Source organism: Toxorhynchites rutilus, chromosome 2, assembly GCF_029784135.1.
Source record: "Toxorhynchites rutilus septentrionalis strain SRP chromosome 2, ASM2978413v1, whole genome shotgun sequence".
Lineage (NCBI taxonomy): Eukaryota > Metazoa > Arthropoda > Insecta > Diptera > Culicidae > Toxorhynchites > Toxorhynchites rutilus.
The window spans coordinates 143,600,546-143,626,017 of NC_073745.1; the positions used below are offsets into that span (position 1 = coordinate 143,600,546).

General features: G+C 38.6%; 1 protein-coding gene across 8 annotated transcripts in view; it reads right to left on the minus strand.

Moving 5' to 3' along the window:
* LOC129771795 (protein sax-3) overlaps positions 1-25,472 on the minus strand; it is a 561,419-nt gene that overhangs the window by 16,864 nt on the left and 519,083 nt on the right. For all 8 annotated transcript variants that reach the window (XM_055775833.1, XM_055775832.1, XM_055775837.1 and 5 more), the window contains 4 exons: positions 23,909-23,991; positions 23,460-23,708; positions 3,847-4,017; positions 2,266-2,679 (listed from right to left, as the gene is read on the minus strand). In XM_055775833.1, the coding sequence (XP_055631808.1) occupies positions 2,266-2,679; positions 3,847-4,017; positions 23,460-23,708; positions 23,909-23,991 (917 nt within the window). The remainder of the gene's footprint in view (positions 1-2,265; positions 2,680-3,846; positions 4,018-23,459; positions 23,709-23,908; positions 23,992-25,472) is intronic.

Here is a 25,472-nt window from a genome sequence, read left to right on the forward strand (position 1 = left end):
GCAAACTTATGCAGATCGGGGGTATTTTTCTTCCGACTGAAATGTGTTTCCCTAACACAGACTTCTGAACTAAGGTGTCTGAGGAAATTGGTATTCCATATTCATGCAGGTCAGGGGTATTTTTGTTCCGACTGAAATGTGTTTACCTAATAAAGACTTCTAAACCAAGGTGTCTGGAGAAATCGGCATTGCAAATACATGCAAATCGGGGTCATTTTTGTTCTGACTAAAATGTGTTTGCCTAACACAGACAAGAAAACCAAGATGTCATCATACCAAACGTAGAAGAACCGTCATAAACTTTACTTGTAACGAAGAACATAATTACATGGCATTATACAATCTTTTTACTCACAAAGCAAATATATTGAATTCAATTGAGTTCGGGAATTGTTTCATTCAATCAAAATTTTAATCAATACTAACAAATGATTGCTAAGCTAAGGTAGTCCCACGTCAACCTTGCGTTATATCATAGATATAACCACCCTCTTTTTAATTACAACCAGCTTAAGGAAACAGAGAACGAAACTGAGAAAAAGGTCAATAACACTGTCATTGTTGAATTCGAACATATGCGTAGAAGGATTTTTTTCATCAAATATGGTCCTCTATAACCTTCAGAGAGAATTAGGATTTTTTATATGAGGAAGGTTTTTTATGACTTTGAGGGGTGAATCAAAAATTAAATTCTTCTTTTATATTCAAAAATCGTAAAGCATATGTACAAAAAGCAAATTCTTGTTGGCTTAGTAATCATTTGTTTGTATTAACTAAATTATTGATTAAATGTAACAATTTTGGAATTCAATTGAATTCAACACTTTTTCTGTGTAAGTAAAGACTTTGAACAAACGCCATGTAATGTAAGACACCTTGGTTTAGATAACTGAGTTAGGGAACATACTTCTATGGGAACAAAAATCCCCCCGACTTGCATGTATCTGCAAAGTGGATTCTCCCATGCACATTGATTTTGATGGGTATATTGGGGAAACCATAAATCGGACCAATCAAAACGTGACATTTCACAGTTGTTCAGATGCTTATCTCATGAAAAATAACATTTCATTCATTGTGATATATGCGTAGAAATATTTCCTATCAATTAATGCAAACATCTTTTCGATCTATTGAGAAATGTTCGAGTAATAAGCCTTCGAAATTTTCCATTTTCCCTACATTTTAACCCCCATATATTCCGGTTAGTCAATTTTTTTCTTCGACTCGATTATATACAGTGAAAAGAAAACGGAGACTGTATATAATTGAAATCGTCCTGTACAAAACTTCCATATCTCAAATCATCACTAATTGGTCAAATGATAATGATAGTTCCGATTTTAGGTAACTGTCAAAGTTCGGCTAATTTGGAAAACTTAACAAAACAATCGGTTTTGAGAAAGGTCATTTGGAAAATGTCGCTGCCGCTGACATCTGGTCGCTAGCAGGATGGCTGATAAATCGTGAATTACTTATTGGTGACTTCTTCCGATCGATCAATCAACTTCGTGAATTCGAGCATTGTTTCCGGGTTGAAATTTCGCGTCAAAGTTCAGCGTATTTCAAGCCGGATGTGAAGAAGGTATTTCTCAGCGGTAGGAACAGCGTTCTTCGATGGAAAACTGTACGTGAAAATTTGTTTCACAGCGGTTGCTGTCGACGCCGCCATCCCACCACACATCCGGTTCGGTTCGGATTTTCTGTAGCCGTTCTGAGTGTTCTTGGAGCATTATAAATGTAATTTTTCTAATTGATATTGAAGAATTATATGGATATTCAGTAAATTCAGAACTTCAATGCCGCTCTAGACAGCGAGCAATCAATTAACATGTACTAATTCTGAAAGTTAATTTGAAAATTCGCTAAAATTGGGGTTATGTTGCTTCGCGAAACGTTCGTGTTCCTCACTCAATTGAAGAATTCATTCATCGGCCCCTGTCAATGCAACCAAAATTTCATGAATTGCATAATGAGTCTCATTCTAGAATATGTCCGTTTCTCGCCGGTTAAAATTTCGTGATCCTACGTTAAACATGCGGTCGTTTCTTGGACACCACCCTTCTTTCTTTTTTTATCCCACGACACCATGACTAGCATCCTCTGAAAAAAGATTGAGTACTGCAAAGATAGTCGGGAACGTTTACGTTTTTCGAATATTATTACAATATAAATCACCACGCGTTCCCTCCATACAATCACTCTGATGGAGGTTCGTGGTTTTCGTGGTTCACAAAAATCAGTAAGAGCAGTCATAACCCTTACCTGTATCTTGTACCCCAGCAGCACCCCGTTCTGGTGCTCGGCCGGTGGCGGTGACCACTTGACCCAGCCGGCCGTTAGATTCAACATTCCCGTTTGAATGTTGATCGGTGCCGCCGTTGGGGCATCCTCCATTGTCTGCACCACCTTCGAGTTGCTCGGTTGACCCTCCACGTTTTTAAAGTACGGCGTCAGGAAGAACTCGTAACGGGTGTACTTGTTCAAGTTGGTGATGATGTGCGTTTCGGCGGCATTGTTCGGTATCGTCAACATGCTGTACTTCTGCGAGCTGGATCCCAAGTCCCGGTAGCGCACGTACAGTCCCTCGATGTACTCCTCGGTGCTGGAGATGTGCAGCTGCCACTCGAGCCGAACCGAGGTTGAGCTCATGGCGACCAAATCCACCAGTTCCAGAATCTGTTCACGCGCATAGGAGGTGGAATTATGAAAATATTCAAGGGATTAATTGGAGATGAATTTTGAGACATAAATTTTGCAAATATCAACAGAAAACAATGGTCACCATTTCGAAGGATTGAGGTATTGATAATTCATCACGGATTGATTAGACGCACCATTTAAATGCAGTGCAGTTTATTTTCAATCGCATAGGATGTGGATGTGACGGAAATATGATTGTATCTCTCAGCTAATTGAAATTTATTTGAATGAGATTGATTTTGTGGCTTAATTAGCTTCGACCGACGAATGCACCGTCTGTTCGATACACAACATTCGCTATCGAATGCGATGGAATTTATGGTTGACATGAAGTACAGTTGATCGCCATTCATGATTTGGTTGTCTGTTTTTGATCTAATTAAATATTTTCGATTCACATTTTGTATACAATCCAAACAACAACAAGCCTGCATGGCTTTGGCTGACTAGAGTCATTTATTTCCCGGATTTAATTATCGCAAAGCCGAAATAAATCCCAGAAATTCCTCGTGGCTCGTATCAACGTTTCCATCACCCATCTTCTGCATTGTGCTTAGAATGTAATCCCCGCTTCCGGGGGAATTTATCTTCTTTTAATTCGTCTAATTCTTTCCTCGTTCCGGCTGATATAAATTATCTGAATAATAATGTCGAACGAGGAAAAGAGAAATGGTCTCTCCGCCTCACTGTCTGATAAAACTTACCCAAGCTATTCAACTTTTTTTTGTCGGGACTTGCCAACGCTTCTTGACTTGCATTAGATTTCATTAGCATAAGAAGGGAATAATTCACCGAGACTAACTTTTTCCTCTCGTTTCAGCCATTCTGCTCCATTTCGCCCCCTAAGCCACGATAAGACGTGAAAAACTACCACCCTTAATCTAATTGATGCTCCACGCTGTCTTGATCGGCCCTGGCATCCTGTTCGGGGCTAGTTTCCAAAGTTTCATCTTCCGCCACAGCCGCCGTCGGCCGGATGAAATATCAACCTCAATCCAGCCGCGAATCGCGCGCTTACCAACGGGGAACGGGGAAGAAAGTCTGTTCATTTTCGACACAAAATTGATTGGAAATTTTCCACCCGCGTGCAAGCGTGCAAGTATAAATTACAACGAAGGCTTGTCCCCGCTAACGGTTCCTTACCTTGCCGTTGAGGACCATCCGGGCGGCTTCCAGCTCTTCCGGCATCGTGACGCCATCGTCGCCGGATAGCGTACGGATCACGTTGGACAGCGGCGAAGGGGCGGAGTAGCCCTGAGCGTTTTCCGCCCTAACCACGAAGATGTAGGAAGTCGACGGCGAGAGGCTGGTTATCTGGGGAGAGGAAAACAAGTGCGAGGGTACTGAGTTACTTAGTTGGAATTTGATTTGTTGGTGAAGATGCTGGAGTTGTTTCGCTTGTAGGGTGCTATGAATATTTGATTCGTTTTAAATTGTTTAGCCAAGTTTTTGGGTAATCAGCTTGATTAGGCAATTTTTTTTTTTTTTTTTTTTTTTTATTTACATATATTAGTTTACAAACTTAACTTAGAGATGCATACATTCAATTGTATTACCCATACAATCATGATGTTAATGTTAAGTTCAAAATCATCTATCCATATTTTCCATCCTTAACAAAAATTAAGAAATTTGTTAAAGTGTTTTTCAAATATCTTCTTGTTATCCCATCTTCTCTCTCTAATATGCTTTTTGAAACAAAATAGGTTGGCATTTTTATAATTATTCATATTGTAAAAAATTGTTTCTGCTACTAGCCATAATGCACTTTTTGCTTTAAAGTTTTTCTTTTTGATTCCTTTGTATAGCATATCTTCCGGTGAATCTAAGACTTGTTGCAGTTCCGTTTTGACAATGTTCGACATCCATTTCCATACATTCCTCGAAAATTTACATTCTTTGATTCTATGAAAATTTGTATCTTCCTCACCACAAACATCACATAGATTATTTTCAACATTAGCAAAATTATGATTTTTCATTTTAACTCTGTTAGGAAACGAATCATTGAATACTTCATACAATAATGACCTCGCCTGAGTAGATATAAAGTTCTTGGATACATTTTCCCAAATAACTTCCCATGGAAGATTCGGAAATTTTTGCTCGATTTTTACTTCAATTGCTTTCTTTGTAAGTAGAAAATTATAGATTGCCTTATTCGTTCTTATATGGTCCATTGTCTTAATCGTTGAGGCGAGGTTTAATGTTTTTTTAGTATTACTTGTTACATTTTTCCAGCTATTCAATCTAATTAGAGGATGATCTATCTTTTTTCCGCTTTTGTAAATTAAATTTCTTATACATAAGGATTGACATTGCGTTTCAGGGTCAATCAAATTCAATCCACCTTGCGTGGCGTCCAAATACAACTGATCTCGATGAACTCTGAACATTGTATGATGACTCCACAGAAATTGTCCTGTAATCATTTTAATTTCTGCTATTTGCTTATTATTTGGCGGAATTACCTGGGATATGTACCATAGTTTAGATAATAAGAAATTATTTGAAACTATAACTTTTTCCAATAAATTTAACCTACGTGCCGAAAATAAGTGAATGGAAAACTTTATGCTATTTATCAGTTTCCTGAAGTTGATTTCAACCATTTCCTTCCATGAAATTGTGACTAACAAACCTAAAATTTTTAATTCTTTGCATTCCGCCACCATTTGTGGCCCAATATTACAATTGTTGAACCTAAGATATCCAGATTTTTTAAAATTCAGATTTATTCTAGCGCTAATGGAGTAATCACTAATAATCTTCAAAACGGTATCGAATTCATCATTGTTTCTAATTACAATTGTCAAGTCGTCAGCGAATGCTCTTAATTTGATGAACCGAGTTTGAATTAAAATACCTCTCAACGCGGCATAAATTTGCCTTATTAAAGGCTCAATATACATCACAAAAAGTGTCATGGATAGTGGACACCCTTGACGCACCGATCTATCTATCTTTATATCATTGGTTAAGTAGCCATTCACTATAATTTTCGAAGAAGCACTAGAATAAAACTTTCGTATAATTGTGATAACTTGCTCTGGCAAACCAAACTTCTTAAGAATTTCCCACAAACGATCGTGATTAACAACATCAAAAGCTTTCTCTAGGTCAAGACTCAGTAATGCAAATTTCATTATTTTAGATTGCTGCGCTTTGATCACTAAAGTACGTATCACATCCAAGTTATCTATACACGATTGCCCCTTTACTACTGCTGTTTGGCCTTCTTCAATAACTTCATGCATACCTTCCGAAATACGATTAGCTATGAGCTTGGTAAAAATCTTATAGTCTGTGTTTAAAAGACTGATTGGCCTAAAGTCTTCAAGGTCTTTCGATTTCCCAAATTTCGGTATAAGGGTAACGATTCCACTCGAAAAGTTTTCCATTGGTACCATCGAATTATCCAAAAAACCGTTGAACAACCGTAGAAGTTCTTGTTTCACTAAATCAAAATGAAGCATGTAAAATTCGTAGGTAATTCCATCTGGACCGGGAGATTTCTTTTTCGTTGCATCTTTTATTGTTTTCAATAGCTCTTCTTCACTGATTCGTTCTATCATTTTTCCTCTCGTGACAGGATCAAAGGACTTCCTCACATAGTTCAAAGCAGCGCAATCAGTATTCACAATTGAATTTTCTCTAAACAAGCTTTGGTAATGGTCAAATACTGTTTTTTTCAATTCACTTTGATTTGTAATCATTCCATTACTTCCTTTCAATGTTAAGGAATTTGGGTTCAACTTCCGTTTATTTATTTTTGACACATGATAAAGTCCAAGTTTTTCATTCTCCATCAAGGATAATGGCTGTAAACGTCTAGCATAGCTTGTCAATCTGTCTTCTTCAATTTCCAAGATTTTTGCCTTCACAATACTTATTTCTTCAGATAGCTGTTCACCGCTTCTTTGCCTGTCGCTTAATTGTTTCAACTTCGTATTCCACACGTCCTTCCTGCGCCTAATCGCATCATTAAACTCGAACGCCTTTTGTTTATAAAATTGTTTAATCTTTCGTTTCACATCATATGACCACCATTCACTGAAGCTATCACTGAATTTCCTTCTCTCTTTCAATTTTAAATATTCATTCATAAACTGATCCTGAACGATTGGATCATTTAACAAATGATCGTTTATCTTCCAGTACCCCCGACCAAACACCATAGAACGTTGATCTGCTGATATTCTGTACTGCACTACTACGGCATGGTGGTCTGAGAAAGCGACAGGAATTGTAACAAATTTGGTTATATTTGAGCTAAACTTCTTTGATACATAGACACGATCTAATCTAGACGCCGAATCACCTCGAAAGAAAGTATACTCTCGTTGCGGTTTTTTATGCGCATTCGCCACGTCCTGAAGCTCAAGAGATTGCACGGCTGACCTCAAACCACTTGAAAAATTATACATTTTTCCCTTGCAGTCCTCAGGACATAAAACACAATTAAAATCACCTGCGAGGATGTTGCATACAGTTCCCGGCTTGTTGAAATGTGCAGCAATAGAATCCGTAAACATAGCGTCCCTGTCAGCTCTGTATTGTGAACCAGAGTGACCGTACACATTCACTAAATTTAATCCATCTACCGAAACAGATATAATACGTCCCCCCGGGTCCATCAATAAATGGTTATATTCCAAAGTCCTCCGTACCAGAATTGCAGTACCCTTGTTAGTCATTCCAATATTCACAAAGGCTTCATGAGTTTGTATGAATGAAAAATCATCGAAATGAACCTCTTGTAGAAATGCAACGTCAATGTCATTCTTCACCAGGAATTCTTTCAACATCATTTTCTTCGCTTGGATAGCAATAGCGTTTATGTTAATCGTCGCAATTATCCGAACAAAATTCATTACAACTACTTGTATCTCACTTTACTGGGAACTCAATACACTCAATACCCTTTTCATAAGAAATAACCAACACTTTCACACCAAACACGTGATTCGAACCATGTGACTGATAACATAACCTCAACTTGCGCATACTGTCTATTTACTACAGCTTCTTTTGTTTTTATCTGACTTCTTGGGACCGCTCGAGATTACTTCAAGCGGGGTCATCACTTTTTTCAACATACGGGATGATTTTCGGTTTGCCTCCCCTTTGGTAAACCCAGGCAGAAAATCTTCGTCGGTATCACCCGAATCTCCGGCGGAGTGCTGCCGTTTCACGGCAGACTTTCCAGCTCCCAATTCGACGGTATCCATTTGTTCACCACCCTCAGCCGTTGATAGTGACGAGGCAGTTTTGTTACGATCGGATACAAGCTTGACCATTTTCCCTTGAATGTTCTGCGGCTTGGAACCACTTACCACTGCCGAATAGCTTGGTAATTCAAGCGGTGCCGATGGATGTTCTACTTCTCGTCTCTCGAAGTTCTCTTGTGTCAGCATGTCGGAACTTCTGCTTCCTAGTTGATCTATCGTACTGTTATCCAAACGCGATGCAACAGTTTTGTTACCTTTCTGCGGACAATTGACCTTCATATGACCTTCCTCCTTACATCGGAAACATTTCTGCTTCAGTCCTTCGTAATAGACTCTCCCCTTCCTATTACGGATATGGAGTATAGCTGGAACCTCTCTTTTGATTTCTAAGTATACTCCCCGTACACCGGTAAACATATTCAGACCCAGATCTGCTGGAAATTTTTCTCTAACCATTCGTTTCACAATTCCGTACTTACTCAGCGCAGCAGAAATTTCAGAGTCTGGAATCTCCGGCGGCAAATCAAAAATGCGCACATATTTAGTGATGTTTCCTGCGACGGTCATTTTGATCTCAACTCTTTCGCCTTTGGAATATTGAAAGATCTGGATTTCCGAGTTTTGGGTCAGAGCATCTTGCATCGCATCATGTGATTTAAACTTCACACAAACACATCTATCTTCCGATATCTTGTAGGTTGTTTCAATTGTGTCCAAATCTGCATCGAGATCTTTCACAAATCTCGCCACTTCCACCAAGGTTGGTGCTATTGCTCCCATAGGGAACCGGAAAGCCAGAGTATTCTTTACAAGTCCGTCATCCATTGTAACACTTCCCTTAGAGAAGAAAAAGGAAAAAACAGCCACCAAGTGGCTAAGCCGATGATACGCTTAAGGTTGAAAACAATGTGATTCAGAGATTTGAAAGCACGTCCTCACACAACGAGATCAAATCGACAACTGCAATTAGGGCGTCGCTGGTTTCTTCGTGGTAGATATTGTACAGTTTGTTTGGGTTTTAGGTGCGACGATTGTGTCATTTAATCATATTTCAATTCCATAAATTTCTAAGGGCATAAATTAATTTTATCTTTCTTCTCTTATATTGTCGAATATATTGTATGTTTTTTCTGCACATTTGATTCTCTTCTATTGACTTAATGAGAATAATATTGACAGTTAATACGTAGCTAGACCCAAACTAGCGTTGGCAGCGAAGATGTCATCCTTGGCAGAATAAATGTTATTTCGTGTGTCACAGGGTAAAATGCACAAATAAAAGCTTATGTTTCTAGAGTGTTGAATTGTTTGTATGTATGGAGCAAAAAAACCAAACGATGTCAAACATTCCAAATATTACGCTAGAGGAGATGAGTCTAAAACGCGCCTGTCGGGCAATTTGATCCGCCTGATTTTCTCGTAAACCAGCAAGAATAGAAATGCAATGGTTATAGGCAATCGTACTAGTCAATGATAGAATCCTACCATGCAAGTTTTACATTTGTAACATGCTTTAAAAAAATAAGAAAAATAATTTCCTTTGAAGCGATTTCCGATGTAATTTTCTACATCATTCCTATAAGGTTTTTAAGGTTTCTAAGGATCGCTTGCAACCGATTCAGATGCGATAATTGTAAGTCATATTTATTGCGTCGAGTTCCCAGTCCCAGATCTCAGATGAAGAAAACGGTAAGAAAAGATTCATTTCCTTCTCGATTTGATACTTTCCGCATCAGCTTAGGGACTGTCCGCATACCACGTGACAACTTTAGGGGGGTAGGGGGTAAGACAATGTCCACGCTTGTCCACGGAGAGGGGGAGGGGGTATAGATCGTGTCCACGTGGACAGGAAGAATATTTTTTTAAATACAACCACTAGTGTTCTGATATACCTGAAATACACGTGGAATTAGGTGGCTGATTCGGAATATTTCAGGGGGTGATATAGGATCATATTTGATGAAAAAATTTTACGCATTTGGTCTATTCTCAACTAGAGTTGTTGATCTTTTCTTGAGTCGAATTTTAACGGGTGTTAAATAAAAAATGAGAATTTTTTTAATCACATATAGAAACATTTTGTTTTTATATTCATTGATTTCAGTATTTTTTTTATAAATAACATAATGTATTTTCTTCAAAAAAATGTCAGTGAATGTTTGAGTAAGGGCCGTGGTCTGCTGTTCGACCCAACTTTGTCGCGATGCTCTCACAAGAACGTTGTACGGCACTTACGTCCATTTTCCGGATACAATTCCGGATTCTTGTAGTCAGTTGCTTCGTGTCCTTGGCCCTCCAATTATTTTTATACACTAGGGCACTGAGTGAGCCAAATAAATCCTCTATTGGGCGGCACTGGGGCAAGTTTGTTGGGTTACGATCTTTCGGCACGAACGGTATCTTTTTCTCCTCAAGATACGCCAGCGTCTTCTTGGCGTAATGGGAAGACGCCTTGTCCGGCCAGAAGACGTACTTCCCATCCGCGTGATGCTCGTTCAGGAACGGCAGCAGGATTTTATTGAGGCACTCTTCTCGATAGATTTGTTGGTTGATTGCCAGACCGCTCGGCTTAAACCAAAACTTTGAAATGCCCCGGTCGGAAATGGCGATGTACAACATAACTTTTTTTCAAACATGTGCTTGGACTTGTATTTCACTTCAGGCGGTGTGGATGACTTGTCGCTGGAGTAGTAATTATCATTTCCTGGAATATGCGTTTTGGACAGCGGAAAATAGCTTTCGTCGTCCAGAACGAAAGACGTCCGGCGGTATTTTTTGGTCATCCACCGACACTGTGATTTAACCGTCTCAATCTGCTCCTCCGTGTACTCCGGCGACCTCGTCTTCTTCCTGCAGACGATTCCTTCCATCTTGAGGGTCCGATGGATCAATACGTGGGAGCAGTCATATTTCCGACCGGCGTCACGCAGGCTGGTTGCGTCCTTGTTGTCAAACAGATTCTTTAACGATGTCTTCCTCTGCTTCGTCATTATCGTCATCGGACGACCACTTCCGACCTTCCGCTCTACGTTCAGGGAACCCAGGATACGATATACCGTACTGACAGGTACATTTTCTTCCTTAAAATGTGCCATCGTGAACTTTTTTCCTTGCTGGAAATGCGTTTCGTAGAACCGTACAATGTGTTCGCGGAGCACGTGCTGTTTCGACGCCATCTTTGCTTTGACTAAATTCAAACTAGCAAAACCAAACATGCCTACTGTTTCTAGGGAGCCCAAAGAGCAATTTGTTTGGAGAAAGAAAATTTTACGCTCTTTATTTGAGTTACTGAATGGTATTGAAAAAATCTCATTTTTTATTTAACACTTGAACTGACTCTAATTTAGAAAGTACGCTCCTTAGAATAATTATGCTACTCATTTAAAAGATAACAAAATTTTGCGTAGAGTGCAGTTGTAAAACATTTAAATTAATGGAACCAAGTAACTTTTAGAGGTAAAGATGAAACTTAATTTTTTTTTTTATCCAAAATATATATTTTATTAAGGCTCATATGGCGTCAGCCTATCGGGGCCGGGAGTTCAATATTTCTACAATGTTTGCTTACAACTATGTTAGTAATATGTAACCGATTACTCGCGGTTGGCTCGAGGTTAGTATTACAAGTGTTCTCATAATTGGTATGTTGCAGTCTTCGATGCTCTGTACGTGTGCCCGACACGGGATACCTCCGATTGGGATGCAGCTGACCATTAATCAGCAACGCCCCCCTATTCTGTACCCCATATCTAGCGTGGTGCGTCTTTCTCGACTCGAGGAATCCAGGATAGAATGGTCACTAGCCGGCGCAATCATCAGCTCGTATAGAGTTGTCATGAGCGGTACAACCTTTGGCTCTTGTTGAATGATCAGTGGACTGCACAACCTTTGGCCCGTGCATCTGTAAAGAGTGTGTGTATGTATTGCCGCGACTAAGTAAAAGTTTATCGTTTGGATAGGAGGGATATGAAACGGGGACACAACGAAGGAAACATCATTAAACGTTGACATCGGCGTTTCTGAGGAACAGGTATAGATGAAGCAGAAGATCAGGATCCTGGCTACCTAAGATATCCCGGACGGGGATATCCGATTTTCTGCCTTGTGCTCTCAGTGCTCTAGAGAGCTGAGAGCGAGCAGCATGGAACCGGATACACGACCAGACAACATGCTCGATGTCGTGGTAGCCATTGCCACAATCACAAAGATTGTTTGCTGCGAGCCCAATGCGATAGAGATGCGCGTTTAGGTTGTAGTGATTGGACATAAGCCGAGATATCACGCGAATGAAATCACGACCTACATTCAATCCCTTGAACCATGCACTCGTCGAGACCTTAGGGATAATCGTGTGTAACCAACGACCGAACTCATCACCACTCCACATGCGCTGCCAACTTACGAGCGTATACTGACGAGGAATGTGGAAAAATTCATTATAAGCAATTTGTCTTTCAAAAAGTGTGCCTTCTAAAGCACCCACCTTAGCTAGCGAGTCCGCTTTCTCATTCCCCGGAATCGAGCAATGAGAGGGAACCCATGCTGAGGTAATCTTGAATAATTTTTCGACCAAAACACTCAATAGTTGTTGTTAGGAAATAAGATGAACGTTTATCCCCGTTGAGCGGATTGTCTCTATTGAGCTGAGACTGTCTGAAAAAATAAAATAGTGGTCGATGGGCAATGTTTCAATGATCCCTAATGCGTAATATATCGCACCCAGTTCAGCGACATACACGGAACAAGGATCTTTGAGTTTGAAAGAGGCACTGGAATTTTCATTGAAGATGCCGAAGCCAGTGGACCCGTTTATGAATGAACCGTCAGTAAAGAACATTTTATCAGATCCAACTTTCCCATATTCTGCCGAAAATATCGGCGGAATAGAATTGGAGCGTAGGTGATCTGGGATTCCATGGATTTTTTGTCGCATGGACAGATCAAAAATGACAGAGGAATTGCAGAAGTAAGGGAAGCAAACTTGGTTGGAGATGCCTGGTGAAGGGTGCACGTTGTGGGTAAGGTACTCATGGTATAAAGACATAAAACTTGACTGAGGAGTGAGTTGGAGTAGATTTTCGAAGTTATCAATCACCAATGGATTCATGATCTTGCAACGGATGAGAAATCTGGAGGATAATTCTGTGAACCGAAGAGTAAGCGGGGGTACTCCTGCCAAAACTTCGAGACTCATCGTATGTGTCGAATGCAAACACCCCATGGCTATACGCAAGCAACGATATTGTATTCTCTCCAGCTTGAGAATATGAATCCTGGCAGCTGATCGGAAGCAAAAACTGCCATATTCTAACACTGATAATATCGTTGTTTTGTACAACTGAATGAGGTGTCCTGGATGGGCACCCCACCATGTTCCGGTAATTGTTTGGAGAAAATTGATTCTTTGCTGGCATTTCTGTTTCAAATACGCAATGTGTCTCCCCCAGGTATACTTAGAATCAAAATATACACCCAGGTATTTAAAAAACATAGAGTGTTGGATCGTTTTGCCGGATAGGTGAAGCTGGAATTGGGCGGGTTCGTGCTTCCTAGAAAAAACGACCATTTCAGTTTTCTTAAATTTTACTTTTATTTCAGTTTTTACTAAATTTTACTTAAATTAAAATAACTTAAATTTTTGTGCTTTTATATGTTGTTATAAATGCATAATTATGAACACGGTCAAGATAAATCCATTCTCGCTTAGAGGGTGCGTATTACACACTTCTCCAATACATCATAAAATTATATTGGAGTATACATGGAAGAGAGTTTTTGACGTAGAACTACGTCTTTCATTAAGGGTGCCAAATCAGAAAACAGGTCACGTTTTTTATGAAATAAAGTTAACGTTAATAACTATTTTTGCCGCGAACGGATTTTGGCGATTTACATACTAAACGAATCGGAAATTCCATAAGATTTGTTTAATATGCTATACATTAGAATCTCTTTATTTGTAAATGGTTAAATTTCATGAAAACTTTAAGCGTTTCTATTTTCCCATGCATTTGTTCAGTCCATTTGTGTGCTTTCCCGAACAAAGCTATCAATAACGAGCAACTTATCGACGAGCAACGGAGGGGAAATCGTAGGATATAAAGTCACTGTGTACAAAGGAAAAGAAGAAGAATGAAGGGGAATACTTGCCTAGAGTATAAATAGTGGATCTCGCTGAGGCAAACTTTCATTCGGCATCGGACTGTTGAGCAATCCAGTTCACTTTGCTTTTGCTGCGCTTTGATCTAAGATTGGACCCCACCAGTGGTAATTCAACTTGGATATCGTCGTGTGGTTTTTCCAGTTCGTTTTTCGCGTTATTCGTATCGTGTGTTTTTTTCGCGTCATAAATTGGACGCTCGCATAGTGTGTGATGAGCAAAAAGAAGAGGAAAGCTGGCTCGAGCCCTGCAAAAAACGAACGCATTGCCAGGGGCAATAGTATTTCGAGGCAAGCGTCATCAGATGATGCACGTGATGTTGATGCAGTGAAAAGCGCTTGCACTGAACCGAGCCTTCGCCTCGAACAACAGCGAAGTAGGCGACTTAGGCGCGTTGGTCGAAAATGTAAACACCGTTACACAGACAGCAACAAGCTCCCCCCGCTGGTGGTGAAGGCGGTTGCTCTTGACAAACTCATCAACGAATTCGCATCGATGGGTGTTACAGCAGAGTACAAGCTGTGTGGCATAATTCAGTCTTTTTCCAAGCAGTGAACATTGTTTGTTTTCCGTCATCATAAGGGCTTCGATGGTGTTTTTGACATTGCATGAATGTATTAAGCTGACGTTATGGCGAAGCAGGCGTTAAGATTGTACCAAGTATCTTGAATGTCGTACTGGAATGTTACAAGTTATTTGGGTCCGCGTGCCAGTCGTAAAACTGCCTACAACTAGGATTGCATTTGCACTAGTCTAGTCTAGTCATAATGAAGCAATGCTACTGTTTTCGAGGTTGTTGATATTAAAAAAAGAGTTTATTTCGCTTGTTTAATCACCAAGAAAGTGAATGTCGTTCTGGAATTTTGTATGTGATTAGGTTACGTTTGCCAGTAGCAAAACTTCCTCCACTAAGGGTTACAGCTGCGCTTATCTCGAGTATGAGAAAGTAATGCAACTTTTTTCGAGGCCAGTAATAAAAACAGAAGTGTTTCTTTTGAGAATAGCGCAAAATGATGAGAAGTGTTTATATTCCTAGTAGTTTCAAGCCACCAATGTATGGCTCTGTATGCATGCTATGGCGAACGCTTGTTTGGCGCTTGCTTTACGTTTTACGAACGATGGCTGGAGGTGCAATTTCACTGAGGCAATACTAAATAACATGTATCATGAAATTTGATACTCGCAAGTGTTGTCATTGTTGTTGTTTTCTCGCGGTGCCAAGGATATATTGATATAATCGACTGTAACCGAGTCTATGTCAATTGCGAAAAAGGCCACCGGAAAAGCATTCGAGGTAAATTTTCAATGCATTGACATGAAATAAATTGCGACATACGATCAGCTAGTGTATTGTTCTGTGAAGGCAAAAATGAATCATCAGTCAATTATTGTCAACTGATTCTACAATGAAAAAAACATTTCAGAGATTGTTCTATTAAGCAGTTGTTTCTAAAACTTCACAGCATTATAGAATAATATCCGAAGGTTTAAACAAACGACTTTTATAATATAACAGCGTATTTCTTCGTCAAAAATGCGGTCGTATCTTGGACACAACCTCCTATAATTTTTTTGCTGAGAGTAAAACGGAGAGCATTTTTTAACCCTAAGGTCGTGGCAAATATATTGCTACCCACAAAAAATATTTTTTTCGCCGCACTTGGAATATGATTTCTATATTTTGACTTCTAAAGGTATCTGGAAATACTCCATTTTTTTTGGACTGCTAAAAATGTACGATACTAATACGATATTAATTCGGGAGTAATGTTTTATGTAGAAAAATCACGATTTAAGAGCACCGGCGTAAAATTTCGTTTAAATTCGTTGAAAATGCAACAAGTTGATAAAGTTTTCACTGTAAGTGTTCTATTTAGGATCTACTTTGTAAGATCATGCAGTTTTGACGTAGAACCGCGTATTTCAGGAAGAGTGTCAAATCAGAAAGCAGGTCACGTTTTTATGAAATAGAATTAACGTTAATAACTATTTTCACTGTGAACGAATTCTCATGATTTGCATACCAATCGAATCAGAAATTCTCTAAGATTTGTTTGATATGCTATACATTACAATTCGCTAATCTCTAAATGCTTTAAATTCGTGAAAACCGGAAGAACTTCCTTTTTCCCATACATTTGTTCTGCCGATTTGTGTGCTAACTGTACCCGTATTTCGAATGCTTATAACTCGAACATTTCTTAACAGATCGGAAAGATGTTTGCATAAATGTCAAACGTTATCTAAACGCCCTCATTCCCAAGTTTTGATTGGCCCGATTTACGGTTTTCCCAACACATGCTTCAAAGTCGATGTACCTGTGGAAATCCGCTTGGCAAATATACATGCAAGTCGGGGATATTTTTATTCCCACCGAGATGTGTTTCCCTTACACGGACTTCAAAACCAATGTGCCTGGGCGAATCCGCTTTGCAAATATATATGCAAGTCGGGGGTATTTTTCCCACTGAGCTGTGTTTCCCTAACACCGACTTAAAAATTAATGTGCCTGAGGGAATCCGCTTTGCAAATACATGTAAGTCGGTGGTATTCTTTGGTGTTGAGTACTTTTGTACTCGCTTGCCTTTGTGCAGACCGGAATGTTTCCCTAAAACGTACTTCTTAACTGAGAAGCCTGGGAAAATCTTCATTTGTAAGTCTATTTAAAAAAATGTTTTTTCGTTGCACTAGAACCATTGTTTTAATTTTTGCGTAGAAATTCCTACTGCATGATAATCAAAATTTGTATGATGTAATGATATACAGAAAACAATTACAGTGAGCGGAATTCCCACTGTTGTTTTCCGGAATATTCTTAAACATTCGATTCAATATAAATTCATCCAATGGTGATATTTTCTATGCCATCATACATACACTAGGGCCCCGATTTCCCGCGAAATAGTCTGGCTAGAATACCGCGTATAACTAAAATCGTGGATAATGCAATAAAGGCCTAAAAATGAGGTACAAACAAGAAAAAAAGATATTTTAGCATGAAAACTATGTTTTATCAATACAGAAATTATTGAACTATCCATCTGTAAGGTCGTGTACATCAGTGATCAGATAAAGTGAAAGCCATGTTCAAAACAAAAAAGCAAGATTCTACCACTCACTGACAAATTTCGGGAAGGTTTATAGAATTACTAGGGAACTCGCAATCGCGGATAGTCCACACCGCGGATCATCCGCTAGCGGATAATCGAGGTTCCACCTTATTTTTTTCAATACTTTCTTTACCATTAGAGTCCTAATTAACTTTTGGCTTTATATTTCATTTTTTATGTTCGAAATTCTTATAAGTGCAGCCGAACTATCACTAACAAATCTACCCAGGTTACGAATATCTTGATTTTCAGGAAGAAAAACAAAGACAGGTGTTTTTGGTTTTAGCTGAAAACTCACTTCTTTGAACAATATTAACTGTCAAAAGTGGGTCGGAGGGGTTTTTCTGATTTAGGCGTAGGGTTTGATTCAGAGAATATCTACCTACTCTTTAAACGGAGGATAAACATTTCATATTACTATTCAAACATCAAAAGCATTTTCTTTTGTTCCTCAGCATGAAGGTCACACCAAAAATGATGAAGTCTTAAAAATAAGCATTCTCTAAGGCATTATTCTTGTGCCGTCATGGAATCATTTATTTAATTAAATAAATTAATTGAAAAGTCATTATTAAAAATTCAACAACTGGCCAACCGTGTGATACGTATGTGATGTCATACGTATGCGATTTTGTCGAAACCGATTAAAAGTCGTACTCGATTATATATAATCGCAATTTCACTTTCAACGGTAATTTTCGAATCCAATACATAATCGAATCACAAAAAAGCTATTTTTCTGTTAATGTTTGACATTCATACATTAATGAAAAAATAGTTTTCTTGAGATTCGATTATGTATAGGATTTGAAAATAATTGTTGAAAAAGAATGGTCGACTATATATAATCGAGTCCGACCTGTATTGGATTTATAATAATGAAAAAATATCGATCTTCTAAATCCTAATTCTAAATCTAAATCCCAATTCTAGCTTCCTGTATTTTTTAGAAGACGATTTTTTTATTGGCTCTAACGTTGGATCTTCGCCGTCTCAACGTAGTATTACTTGCGTCACTTTTTAAACGGTTTTATTTAGCTTGTCCTGTTTGCATGTTTGTAACATGTCTGTAGCTTTGCCCCACATTAATAGAAATTTGACACCCTTCCTGTTGACCGATTGATCTGAAATTTGGAACACACCTTTATCTCTGCAGGCACTATAAAATTGCGTATTTCATGATCTTGAAAATCCAAGATGGCGGCCGATACAAAATGGCGGGTTACATATTTTGTCAAAACCACATCAATATAGGTATCAACTGAAAGGGCTCGACTAGTAGAATACAGTTGTTTATGAAAAATGTAAATACAAATTGGCCGCCACCACAAAATGGCGTCATATATATTAGGTAGGGGAAAAGGTTATCCATTATTTTCTCGATAGCCGGCTCCAGTGATCAATATCTCGCGTAATATCGATCATACAATTTCAGGTATAGGCTCGTTGCAAAGGTGACATTTCACACTGTTTTTGTTTGGTCCATTCAGTTGTGAGTTACAGGGTGTTAACAATGGAGGTTAACAAAGAGAAAATTCGGTACATTTTACACTTTTGCTTTTATAAATTCGAAAATACAAGCCAGGCCGTTGAAATTGCGATTAGTGTGTATGGTATCGATACTGCAACAGTAAGATAGGTGCTACTTAATTTATTTTTTTATTTTTTTCATTAATTTTTAATTTTTATTTTAGTGAAATATACTAAATTGACATCTGTACTGTCAAAAATTGAACCGTTTGAAGCTAGCGATTGGTCAGAAACGTTCAAAACTGACTAACAGAAGAGGTTTTGTGTTCCATCAGGATAACGCAAGGCCACAGATTTCCGAGAGCTTGATTGGGATGTTTTTATGCATCCACCATATAGTCCGGACCCAGCATCAAGTGATTACCACCTTTTCCTCCCATTGCAAAATTTCCAGAGTGATAAAAAATTGGGATGAATAATCTATTGCTAGAGTTTATCGCCTATAAGGACCAAGACTTCTCTGATAGAGACATTATGAAGCTACCCTTAGAATGTCTACAAAACGGTAAATGTTTGATTCAAAGCGGACAATCCGAAGCATATTAAAAATAGTTTATAATTCCACCCAAAAATAATGGATTTCTTTTATATATACTCATCAATATTTTTTTATATATTACTTGACTAGTAGAATACAATTATTTGTGAAAAATGAAAATCCAAAATGGCGGTTTAGAGAAAAAACTATCAACGCTTTTTTTCGAAACTAGTTTTTCAAGATGGCGCACGCGATAACTCAAGTTCTACTAAACCGTTTTTTTTTAATTTGATGTGAATAAAGCTTTATATACAACCATTCCATGATCTATAAGTGGTTCTCAGATTTTCTTGAAAAGTAATACAGTCAACTCTCCCTAACTCGATGTTCTGTATCTCGATATTTTTCCTAACTCGATGGAGCCATACCTTCGATTTTACAAGCATTCTTCTCTCCATAACACGATACCTCCCTAACTCGATGCCTCTCTTACTCGATGTGTTTTGATTAATTTTTCCATGGATTTTCACCTCCCTAACTCGATTGATTTTCGCGTACATGTTTTTGTGCGTTATTACCTCAGATTTCAATTGCCCTTGAAAGTGAAGACGGAGTGTTCGTGTCATCAAACAATTTCTTTTCAAGTATGGAAAACCACGAGAAACCTTTCAAGCGAACAAACAAAACGCTAACCATTGCGCAAGGTTTGAGCATCATCGAGCAGGTCGAAAAATATGGACGGAAGGGGTCTGAAGCTGCAAATAATTTCAGTATTGCACAAAGTGCGGTATCAACACTAATCAAACTAAAGTGAAAATGGAATCGGAATGGAAAATTGTATATAGACCAAAAGCATATAAGGTTGGTCAGAATCGAGAAGCTGGAGCGGTCAATGAATTTTTGTCTTGTCAAGCTAGACAAAATGATTTACCCCTCTTCTATTCTTCGGGATATGGCTTGAGAATTTGTCCAGAAACTGGGAAATCCTAACTTTAAAGCACAACCAACATGGACGGGAGTGATATTCCGCTGGCATAATTAATGTGTCGTGAGCGATGTCGACGGTACAATACCGTTCGATTGCTCAATGTCTTTTAATAATTAGTGCAAAAAGGACCAAAACGTGATTTGCTGTGATCTGATGCCAGATACCGATATACTGGAAAGTGTTGAAAAACCTGAGAAAAACGCTGAAGATAGTAGTTCTATTGAGATGTTAATTTGAACGTTTAATCAAACCTGAAGAATATGTCCGGAATATAATTCAAATATGAATAATTTCAAGAAAAAAAATTAACCTTTCAGCATTAAGGTGAAATTTAAGTGGCTTTTATAAGTACAGTGGGTTAAAAATCGCGATTTTTGAAGATTTTGATTGAATCTTCATCAGGAATTGTTTATATCGATATTGCAGCGAAATTAAAAGAGATAGAAGTTGGGCGTCAAAGAACAAATTGTAGAGAGGTTAGAGAGCTTTAATTCAATTGATAGAAACAATCAAGTTTAGTATGAACTTTAGGATAAAATTAATAATTACAAATAAAAAAAAACTTTTAAATTTTCCACTTCAAAAATGTTTAATCCACTAATTTAGATGTTCCACTACTATATCCTGTGCTAAATTTTCTCATCTTTCAAATGAAAGCAACAAAATCGGATTACGTAGCATACTTTTCAATGTAAGGTCAGTTTGAGCCAACAGAATCCGAAACAAAGAAAAAGTTCTATAAGTCTGTCATCGTTGAAATTCTAACATATGCGTAGAAGGATTTTTTCGTGAAATATAACCGTTTATCACCTCCTGAAAGATTCTGGAAAAATATTTTTTTTTATATGAGAAAGGTGTTTTTTCACTTTAAGGGAATGAATCAAAAATTCAAATTCATACCATAATTGGAACACTTACCCTAATATATGACAATTTGAGACATAAAAAAAAATTAGGAAAAAATGTTCTGTATCTCGATACCTCCCTAACTCGATGGTCCCTTTGGATATCGAGTTAGGGAGAGTAGACTGTAGTTCTGTTCCATATCGCAAAATATTAGACCCGTTTTATTTATTTTTTTCATTGGGGTTATTCCCACTTTTTTATAAAAATCATAGCATTCGAATTGATCGACAAATGAAAAATTACATTTTTGGTAACTATTGTGATATTTTTAAAAAAAGACTAGCTCATTGGCTTGAATTTTACATGTCTATCACCTGAATCGAGCCAGTAATTCAAAAGTTCTGATATTTTTTAAAAGTCATTTTTTCAAAATAAAATCTCATCTCTGAGTTTTAGATATGCTATGTGAAAAAAAAGCTCAACTTTCAAGGAAGAATGCAAGAAATAAAATATAAAGTAAACAATCAATAATTTCGGAAACGAAATCCATTTTTTTCACAAGCTTTGGCTCATCGGCTGCTTCAATTTGATATGTCGATCATTTGAATCGGTACAGTGGTTTAAAAGTGGAAAAAAATGATTTTTCTGACCTCTCCAAAATGGAAATGTCATCCAAATGAAAATATAACAAAATACTGTTTTCATATCAAGATCACAAAATCATTATCGTCCCACTGGATATTGTGACTTTCAATTCAATGCCCCCAAAGTTGATGGGTGTTTCAAACGTCAACGATTTTAAGGGTGTTATGTTGATGTTGGCGATTTTTTTTTGTCGCCAAAAGGCATATTTTCCACTTCTTCTTCTTCTTCTCTTTAAATGGCACTAACGTTCTTAGAGGAACTTTGCCGTCTCAACGTAGTATTACTTGCATCTTTTTTACTAGTACCGTCAACCGTTTTTGTCAATGGATCTCAACGAATCTCTTATTAAATTGCATGAAAATTAACATTTTTCTGAATAGCATTTTCGTTTCCATCTTTCACTATGTTAATAAAACATATTTTTAACACATCAAAAAACAATATTTATAGGCGCTAAACATATTAATTCACTTCCAGCCGATACTTGATGATTTGAAAAGTAATCAAATACTTGTAATTACTATTCAAACAAGTGAGAAAAAACTATTTAACAAAAAAAAAACACCACGAATGACCAGAACCGAATCCCATCATGCGACATATGGAACGTGTTGGTTTGTGACCATTTCAAGAGTTTTTGACCACATTATGATAACCCGAAGGGTCTCCGGATGACCTGCAGATCAGTGTTTAAATCGACTTATGACGACATATGTTTTATGGAAAGGCATGACGAGACCTTTAGGTGGATTGAATCAGATTTTTGTCACCTCAAACCACTGAATTATCATTAAAATTGCCGTAGGTGAAGAAATAATTGATTTTCTATACATTCCCGTGCATATCATACTAGAAAATCCTGAAAAACATAGATTGATTAATTTCATCCCGAAGCTACACTTTGAAATGTTCCGCTAAAAATTTTCAAATTAGCGTATAAGGATTTTTTTGAACAAAACTCACCTTATCGTTTTGTGGGCTTAGCACCAGTACTGATTTTAAAAATAATTGGGTATAAATCTAACAAAAAGATTCGGAAATATTCACATTTTTCTGATATTAGTGATCAATTTGCCCCCGGTTTACGGTACTTATTTGAGATTCCTATGCCAAATAACACGCCTTGAATGCATTCTGAGTGGCAAGCTCTAGAATAGACGTGATCACTGTGCAAGTCTGAGAAAATTTCATCAACGAAAAATTCCCCCGACCAGAACGGGAATCGAACCCGAACCCCAGGCAAGTTAGGTGTAACGCTAACCACTAGGCCACAGGATCACAATTTTCCAATGTTCCCTGAACTTAATCTCCCGCAACCACTTGATTGACCCTCGAGCTGTTTACTAACAAAGTAAATAAAAATGTATTTAATTCAATCGAATTCGAAAAGTGCTTTATTCAAACACTAAATAAAATTCGAGTGCTGTCATTTGTTATAAATCGCGAATGTTCGATAAAAAGAAAGTTTGAAATTATTTCGATTGAACAAAAAAAAAAAATGCGGGATGAAGTTCACCACGTTTACTAGTACAAGTATAAAATTAACTATTTCTCCTGTTCAAACTTGCATTTGGTGGTTAAATTTTCTGTAGGAATGCTTTTATTTGAAGCAGCGATTATCCTTTGGCTAGAGTCGGACTATTGCACCTTACCCTTGTGGTCAGCCTTTTTTTTCCTTCTTCCAAATGAAGAATGGAGTTACATTTTCAAATTGAAAATAATCACAAATAATTCTTACGATTTGGAAAAAAAACTACTGACTACTCACCGTCGCTGTGTTTCCCGTCACCCGACTAATCGCTCGAACCCATCCACTCTTCTCGTCCGGGCTGTAGTATTCCACCGTGTAGCCGGCGACCGCGTTACTTCGTAGTTTGTCCTGCCCGGCAGCACCCTTGGACCACACCAGCGTCACGTTACTGTTGGTGATGTTGACGGCTTTTGGCATCGATGGCGCCGCCGGCAACAGATCTGCATTGTGCGACCGATGTAGCATCCCCGATAGATCCTTCTCGACCTAGATTCGTTGCAGCCAAAGACAGGATAAACCACAGATTGAGAAAAAAATAGTACAAACACAATGGCTGAAGCAAACTTCAAATTCTCGAGAAGTATGGAGAAAGCAAAGATGGCAAAAAACCACACATCAGCAATCAAAGTAGAAAATGAGAAAAAGAAAAAAAAAGAAAAACTGAGAAAAGATGGCATTTCACTCACCGTCAGATAGGCGCTCCAGGCGGTTTCTCCTTTCTCGGAATATGCTACGCATGTATACCAATCAGTGTCCTCGGGTTGTAGGTCTAGAAAACAAAAACAAAAACGAGAATGCACTCAGTGATGAATTTGGATGCACTTTGCAAGAGCTTTGTTCTATCATTGGATGGCGAAGCGTTCGTCTTGTGATGAATTATTCTTTAGAGTCGTCACGGGATTGGAATCGTCCTCGTAGCAGTCGACCAGTTATTGGTTGTACAAAGCACATAAAATTTCCATAACTGAGCAAAATCTGCTTGGTTTCAACTTGTGTGAGTGGAAAATCTTCACTCGAACAGATACAAACACACACACAATCACGCGGATCGGGGCAAACAGAGCCATGTTCGCCTGTCGGTCATATCTGCCAAATTCTGTGGGGAAAATCCTTTCAACGGCATTCTCAGCTGCGTTTTTCATCGGCGAGTGTGCCATCAAATCTCGAGAGCTGAAGCGGCGAACTTTCGAAACAACGACAGCATAACGTCGGCTATGGCGACGCCGAAACCAGTAGTTTGGCATTATTTATGAACGCTTTGCGTCGGCTTTCTAGAACCGTAACCGTTATTGTAGCACCGGAAGTACACGGAGAAAGCATTCTTGTGCGACCGAGGGGTGTGTCTATATCAAGTACAATGCAGGGAGAACGAGTGGGATAGTCTGGTCCTCTACAAGCCAAACGACCCCTCGGTCTATCTCTATGAAGAAAGGATTGCGAGTGGCGTGGTCTGTTACTCTCTATACAAATGGTGATGTCATAATATGCTAACTTGGGATTACTTTACTCTTGTTCGAATTTTGCGGCTGAAGAAGCATCTGGATAAACACGAAGAAGACGGCAAACGGGGGAATGCCAAGTGCCAATATTAGCATTTGGCAACAAGATATGTTTTCCATTTGTGTTGGCGAATCAGAGACGTGTTCCGCCCGGTGGAATGATGCGAGCTATGCGAGAGCATTTTACAAATTGTCATTTTCTCCTGAGGCTCGGTTCGTTTCGAATCTCCGAGCACATCTTGTGTATTGTGGTTTGGAGTGAAATGGATTTTCGACAAGGATTCAATTTGATTCCGGCAATCGATGGGGAAATGCTTTGAAGGCAAATTGTATTGCCTATCCTTTATCCGTTCCGTTTTTGGCAGCCGACTGTCTAATTCCTTAACCTTTTACCTATTGGGCTGAAAGCATCGGCAAGATTACATACCGCCTTGCAATAGAAAGCTTCGCTGCCTACGCCCAGGTGTCCCCACGGGGCGGATAATTACCGGTCGGTGTCATTTCTGTATCATGTGGCTTGAATAATTCCCCCACCGCCTTGGTTCATTGGCGGCGCCAATCGGTACACAAATGACAGCCTGTGCCACAACCCTCGAAGTGCATTGCCCGCCTTCCCAAAAAGGCCGACGTCTCGTCTCCACTGGGGATTCAATTTTCGCGCTCGCAAATAACAAGCTGTTGGCAGACCGACAGGTCTGGCAGGCAGCGTTTGATACCAATATCCACCCATCGATCCAAATCGCGTTCGCGT